At 36.1% G+C, this 7697-nt stretch overlaps 1 protein-coding gene across 1 annotated transcript in view; it reads left to right on the top strand.

Annotated features, from left to right (window-relative positions):
* Nucleotides 1-3749: 3749 nt before the first annotated feature.
* LOC107474591 (uncharacterized) overlaps nt 3750-7697 on the top strand; it is an 11994-nt gene continuing 8046 nt past the window's right edge. Inside the window, exons 1-4 of the mRNA XM_016094223.3 lie at nt 3750-4364; nt 4588-5134; nt 6426-6677; nt 7287-7378. Coding sequence (XP_015949709.1) covers nt 3861-4364; nt 4588-5134; nt 6426-6677; nt 7287-7378 — 1395 coding nt within the window. The 5' untranslated portion in view covers nt 3750-3860. The remainder of the gene's footprint in view (nt 4365-4587; nt 5135-6425; nt 6678-7286; nt 7379-7697) is intronic.

Genomic DNA, 7697 nt, shown 5'->3' with positions numbered 1-7697 from the left:
GCCGCTCCTCCCGTACGCGTGCCTTTGCTCCCCGACGGCGGCCAAGGCGACGTAACGGCGTGACCCACCAGCTCCAATGCCCTTCCACCGGCGCTCCCTCACCCTCGGATCTCCCTCTCTTCCTCCCCCTTTCCTTCTTTCTTTCTTTCATTCTTTTTCCAACAGCAACTGTTGTGTTGTATGTATGTGTATTACTGAATAAGAAAGGGTGGCTAGGGTTTCTTTTGGGGTAAAGGGAAAAATGTGTGCTAATTAGGGTTAGGGTTTCAATTTGAAATTTTGGGTTTAATCTGAAAACTAATTGAATCCTTAAAATTACTTTAAAAATATTATTTATTGTATTAAAATACTAGTTAGTTTTCATTCACGTACTCTAATTTAAAATATAATACAATATAATTAATTTTTAAACCTCATTATTTTTGAATTTCTAAAACTTTAAATTGTAAATATGAAAATAATTCATAATTATAGAATTTGGATAAAAACCTTAATTTATTTCAAATCCATTTAATCAAAACTGACTTTAATTATCTTTAATAAAATATTTTTTTAAACTAAAATGGTAAATAATTATATAATCTGAAATTAGTGCATCATAAGACTTTTCAAAAGTTCTAGGTCTAACACTCTACCCACCTTAGAAAAATTCTCGTCCTCAAAAATTAAAGGAATACATAAGATAGTACATAGTCTCAGTGCTTTACTTTTTAAATACCTTTTAGAAAAGTAAGAAATCATGGCATACACACATAAATATTTAAATACCGAATAACTATAAGATTTAAATATAAGAGTAAAGTATGGTGTAAGGCAGAAGATACAAGATAGGCTCGATGCAAAAAGTTATATGGTTTCAAGGCTTTACCAAACTTGAAGGAACAAAATAGGGTGCAAGTCAAGATAGGCGTCCACAAAGTAAAGCGGTAATTAACATGGCAAAAAGGCTACAGAGCAAGTTGGTATCTAACAATAGATATAACATTCGCTCATAGATCTCTTACCCACTTCAAAACTTCAACTTTCCAACTCCATCAATCACTTCACAACTCCATAACTGGTCACAAGCCTAACATTCGCAAACTCTTTCGCGAGAAATGAAACTTCCACAACTTCTCATAACGTTGTACACCTACCGCTTAACTTTCCATATCCACAAACACGTCTTAAAGAACTAACGCATCGCATTACTATACCTAAAGGTCACACATGACATCAAAACAATTCTCGAGTTTATTCAAAAGGATATAAGACTTTGAAAAAGAAGGACATACAACAAAGATAATCATCATAAGAGTCTTGAAATGACTGATGAAAGTAAATAAGGATGTACAATTGATGAAGAGTACTGGAAAGAAATTCAGTTTAACAACCTCAAGGAGGACTCCCGAATCAGAGATAATTGATAGGAACAGTAAAAAGGACAAGCAAGGCAGTAGTTGGAAATAAAATCAAGATAAGTTAAAAAGTATAAAATCATAGAAGAAGATTAACTAAGTCAGAGATGACATACACAATGTTTAATAAATTTACCGGGAAGGTACAACAATTAAAAAACAGAAATTTATTTTTGAAAAAATAGGGCTTGTGCGTATGCATAGGAGTTGTGCGTACGCACGAACCCATAACAACTAACAAGTCCAAAACCAATCAACCTGTTGTCTATTGATATCAGTAATTTAGAAAAAATAATTAAACCACTTAACCACACATGTTAGTTTTTTTGATACATTATAAACTTACTAAAGCATCAGTTTAATTTTTTTTGTCCATCAAATTTCAATAACCAATTTTGTGTATGACTTCTTAATCCATATTTCATCATTCATCACACCAGAATTCAAACTAAAAAAAATTTAAAAAGTTAATTTCAGAACCAAAATGGCAGAATTCATACCAATTACCAAAATTATTGATATTTAAATTTGCTCAAAAAAATTACCTTGGAGAAAGAAGCTCAGGTAGAACTGAAGAAGAAGAGAGGCAGCTCAGCTGCTCAGGCAACCGAAAGTGAAGCAGAAGTAGATCGGTAGTGCAGAATTTTAGAACCGGAGAACAGAGGCGTCAGGCGAGGAACGCAGACCAAAGCCAAGGAACAGCGTGCCGTGAAGCCTTCAGCGTACCACGAGGAAGAAGATGGCATCGACCATCGAGGAACCTTCAGCATCAGCCTTTAGCTTCATCGAGGAACTGGCGGTGTACCACGAGGAAGAAGATGGCGGACTGGCGGCGCTGTACCACGAGGAAGAAGACGGCAGTGGATCCGTTGGGCCTCTGGCGTGGCGGTGCAGACAATGGTGGGGAAGAATGATGAGCTTGGAGAAGAGAGTGAAGAGAAAAGAGAGTGTTCTGTGTTAGCCATTTGGGATTAGGATTACATTACATGAACGACGCCCTTTGTCTTTTTTTTTTGGCCCAAAATGACGCCGTTTTGGCGAAAATGGACACCCAAATCAAACTCGCTAACTCGTCTTCAAACTAGCGAGTTTAACCGATTCTGCCCGAGTCTACCCGAGTCTACCCAGAAATGAGTTTGTTTCCGAGTTAACTTGATTCTACTACCTAAACTCGTACGAGTTTACAAGTTAACTCGCGAGTTTGACAACAATGTTTGGACATATTGTCTCTGTCCATGTCTCTTCTGTCAAACACGATTTTGTGTCTCTGTCCTTGTTTTAGTGCCCTATCTTTGTAAACAAATGTAGCCTAGTTGATCACAGTTCACAATTTGAAATGCTATATCATTATAACTAGTAGCAAATTTGTCTCGAACAACCAATGAAGCATTGTACACAACCGGTACCAATTTGTCATATTTCACATCATCAGGGGAATTCATTTTTTGCACCCAAAAGCAGTTGCATCATGAATTGAACTTAACACAGATCTCTCTCACACACCGTAAAAAACAATGAACCAACTAAAAGGAAACAGAAAAGTTGCATTCCAAAAAACAAAAATGGGTTTGCATTACCGTTTCCTACTACGATCCGTTTAAGCCAATTCGAATTCAAAAAGAATCCATAATTATGAAAAACAGAAAAATAATAGCAAACATGTACAACTTCAGTTGAAAAAGTAAAGCATCGATTCAAATGAATTACCCTAATTTGGGGAAATGACGAGAACGACAAAATATTTCACCTTCGTCTTGAGAAGGAAGAGATGTAGTTGCGATGGACCTGTGACGACGACGATGATGCCGCGATGGCGTTGTAGACAATGAGGATGAGACTTCGGTGGCACTGATGATAGTAAAAATTGAGAAAAGACAAGAGATGAATTTTCAAATTCGGAAGAAAGTGAAATGGGAAATTTTGATTTCTCTGTTAAGTAAAGAGCAAATATATAATTGTATCATTATTTGCTTCTTCACCTGTTTTTATCTCATTTTTTTTTTTTTTATTTCTGCTTAATTTTCTTTGGTGGTCCAAACAAAAAAAATTTTCTTTCTCTCCATATTCTATTAAACCAAACACTGTGTTAATATATTTGTTAGAATTAAAATTAAAATTAGATTATTCATTAAAATAGAATTAAAATTAGGTTAGATCAGATAATAATACTTCAACAATATATTTTTTTTTTGGTGTCTAATACATCAACAATATTTGAAAGGAGATGATTAATTCCGAGAATGTGAGCTTTTAATTCTAAAAATTTAATTTTAGACAATAAAAATAAAACCATGTATTCTTAATCTTAAAACTATTTTTTTTATCAAGATTAGTCCAATTTGCGTGAAGTGGAATAAATAATGTCGCTGGAGCCGTAAACCCTTACTTAAAAGGTTAAACCCTCCTCCCGCTCTGCAAGCTGCACCAAAATCGTCCGAACACAGTAAGCAAACAAAGCAACCTATGGAAGAAGAATTCATTGAGCCACTCACCAAAGATGGCTCCGACCTCTGCCAGCAGCTAATGGACCGTTACGCCAACTCTTCCGCGCCGCAGCACCGCCATCTCGTCGCCACCGCCGCCGCCCTGCGCTCCAACCTTAACGCCGAGTCCCTCCCTCTCACGCTGCCCGCGTACTTTGCTGCTGCCATCTCTGAGCTCGCGGACGACTTGGCTGCTGAGGCGCTTGACCCAACGGCGCTCTCCGCCCTGCTGTCCTTCATGGCCATTGGTCTTCCCTTGGTTCCGCAGGGTGGTATCGCCGCTCCGAAGGCGTGCGACGCAGCTGCTATCCTCGTCGCTCTACTGGACAGGGAGGGAGATGGGAAGGGGTTGGGTATGTCGACCATAAGGGCCGCAGTGAAGTGCTTGGGGGTTTTAATTGGGTTTTGTGATTTGGAAAATTGGGACTCTATTAAATTAGGTTTTGAAACATTGCTGAAGTTTGCAGTTGACAAACGCCCAAAGGTAAAATTATCTTATGTTTTTCTTTTTATGGTTTTGCATTTCATTTAACCTAGTGCTTTGTGATTGATTTGTTGATATTTTCCCATGCAATACATTTTGAATTTGGTTATAGTTTTTCTGTTTGTGGACATTTTCCCTTGCATTGTAATAATTCCATGATTTTTTCTCCATTTATCGTGGTGAATTTTTATGTTGCTGTTGCTGTATGGTTTGTTTGATTTAGGTACGAAGATGTGCTCAAGAGTCTCTTGAGAAGGTTTTCCGGTCTATTCATTCCTCCAAAGTTGTTAAGGATGCTAGCAAGTTAGTTTTGTCAATGCTTAAAAGTGGCATTGCTTTGGTGATAAAATTGATCGGTACAAGGACTGTTGGTGATTCCAAAGAAGATAAAGTTTTGAAACTGGAACTTTTGGAGGTCCTTCATGTACTAAATGTTGTTAATCTTACTGCTCCCTGTTTTTCTGCAGAAGTCATTCCAAAGGTTCTTTCGGAATTGGTTAAGTTATTGGGTGCTGAGAGTTTGGTGCTTGCAAGGCATGTTCTTAAAAGTATTGATGCTATTTTTGAAGCTTCGAGAGTCCAAAATATAGACTTAGAGACAGAGGATATTGTAGTTTTTCTTGCTTCGTTTGTATCTCTGGGAGATAGAAACCCCTTGGATACTCTGGTTTATGCAGCAACCTTATTAAGACATGCAATGGACTCACTTTATACCAGACAATCAAGTTTGTGGTTCAAGAATCTGCCTCTAGTTTGTACATCTTTAATGGGTATATATATGCTTCTTTCATGTCCATCGGTTATAGAAATCATGAATGAATCAACTATAGTACTGGTGATTTATTTTGACGGTTTTGTTTCACCTGCTTATGCAGTGGCACAATCTTTCTCTGACTTCTCAATCAGAAAAAATAAGATGTTGCAGTGAATTAAAAATGACCATACAACTATTGATATTTTGCTAGGTTTCGGTATTAACTAAGAATTTGGTAGAGACTGAGAAACCAACTGCAAACTATATTCAAACAAGTAGGATGAGGATTAAGAAACCACGTATATAAATAGAACAAAGAAAATGTGAGAAGCAGATATCATTTATCTCTTTTCAAATTTCTCCCATCTTGAATTTGTATATTGTGTAGATTTCCTGTACCTTTGGGACTTCCACTTTTTCAGAAATTTAAATGATAGAGATTAGTTCCTCAGACTTAGCAATTCTTTTGGGTCTCCTTGTCTTGTGTCTAGACTAGATAAAGGATCTTAATCTCTTAATCCTTTGGCTTCTAGACTTTCACGATCATGGTTCTTTTAGAGGGGGCTGACCTATCAGTTGTTGAAAGACTCAAAAGTCAAAAGCTTTTCTATTTTGATGTCTACTTTCATGCATGGTTTTTGTATCTCATGTCCTCCACTTTGGTAGTAATACTTTCTCCTCTTGTCGATAAAGTTCTTTCGTTTGGAAGATTTGGAGAAGAAAGTTGCTATTTGTGCCATTGCCAGATATGGCCTAGACACTCCACTTTCCCTAACTGGTTCTTGCCTTGGTACCCCCACTGTGTCTATTCACATTGCCTTGAATGGTTTTTGCACCACCCTAAGCAACCCCTAATTGTGATGTGTCCTTTTATTTAGATCTCTCCTTATCATCTGTAACAGAATCTTCCTTAATATTTCTGCCCCTCTTCCCTCCTTTCTTCGTCAAGGATACACGTACAAAGTTCAAAATGACTGAATTTTAAATTTTACTTTAAATTCTAACAAATTTATTACAGTTTACTGATTAACATCAAAGTGTCACATTTTTTTGTTATGTCATGTGGGGATTGGGACATTGTTGTGCAATCTATCTTTCATTTAATTTCTTCTGAATGTACATTTTGATAAAGTGTATGCAGAATATGAAGGTTGATTTGTTTTTTCCTTCAGTATTAAGATGATGACTGTATTGTGAGATTAATGTTGCTAAGTTTTTTCTATTTCAGTAATGCTGTTTTTATTATATATATATTCTAATTTTTTATGGTCTTCTGAGTTGACTCAAGCTGCATATGTTGAGCTCAGGTCTACTAAATTTAGAGGGAAACACTGCAGTGCAGGCTTCGAGTATTTTGAAGGATGTGCTCAAGCATCATCTTGGTCCCCAAAGTTTGACAAGTAGTGGGGATCAAAGATTTGATAATTGTAGTCAGGAAAACATGGAAGGAAATGCAGTAAATTCAACATGTGCAGTTTTTGAAAATGCCATTTCTGCTGCTGCTGGAATTCCTACTGAGCATTTTGTGTCCGTCATATCTGTTTTATTTTTTGAGCTTGGTATGGAACTGCCTATCTTATATATTCTTACCATATAAGAATCTATTTTCATGTTATTCTACCATATATGCAATTTGTGCTGTTCTTTAATGTATATAGTATGTTTTGTTGTCTATTGTATTTTATTGCCCTTTAAAATGGTTTTCAGATAGCTTTGCTTTTATGGTGTTACTTTTGCTTGTTTTAGGGGTGCTGATATTCAAAGAGATTGGATAGCTTCATTTCTATTTTAAAGCCATTAGAGTCTCGTTTATCTTTTGCATTTGTGATCTAAAGAAAATATTTTTATTAATGAAGATTCTGTCTTTGTCAACATACCTTATCCAAGTCAAGTGCTTAACTGTTTCTTATTCCTTTTTGTTTATTTGTGTGCGTGTTTTATTACTATATTATAACATTTTCACTTGTGCTAATGGGTTGAAGCTCTTTATTGTGTTGACATCTCTCTATATTTGTTCTTTGTCAAATGTATAATGTCTTATCCTCTGCTATTGGTATACTGCTGTTTGAGGTTTATCAACAGTAAAATTTATTGATCTGAAAATAAGAGCACTAGAGCTACACCGCCTACATGTCCCTTTCTTACTATCTTATAATCTTTGATTCTAGGAGAACACTCAGTTGTCTTTATGAGGAATATTGTGCTTAAACTTGCTGAATTGATGATTCAAACATCTGGAGGAAATGTTGATAATGAGCATGTAAGTATTGGTTAAAGACTTTATTTTGGCTATACCTTTGTTTTATTATTATTTTTACTGTTTTAGTGAAGAATATAACTAAGATGCGAGGTACAAAAGCAAAAAACCAACACAAGATCAATAAACATAGCTATCCATTCTCTACATGTTTGAGCCAAAGTCCTCTAAAATGATCAGACCAAATGGTGGGGCAGGTTTTTGTTAGATGTGGGAAAGATATTGGGCCTGTTTCATCCTGAGTTGCAATTACTGGTGTTTATATTCAAAACCTATTATATCCATTGTCCAAGCCTTATAAACTTAACTGTCTAGGTTTTTT

This window comes from Arachis duranensis, chromosome 3 (assembly GCF_000817695.3).
Source record: "Arachis duranensis cultivar V14167 chromosome 3, aradu.V14167.gnm2.J7QH, whole genome shotgun sequence".
NCBI classification, from domain to species: Eukaryota; Viridiplantae; Streptophyta; class Magnoliopsida; order Fabales; family Fabaceae; genus Arachis; species Arachis duranensis.
This window is presented reverse-complemented; position numbering and strand designations above follow the sequence as displayed.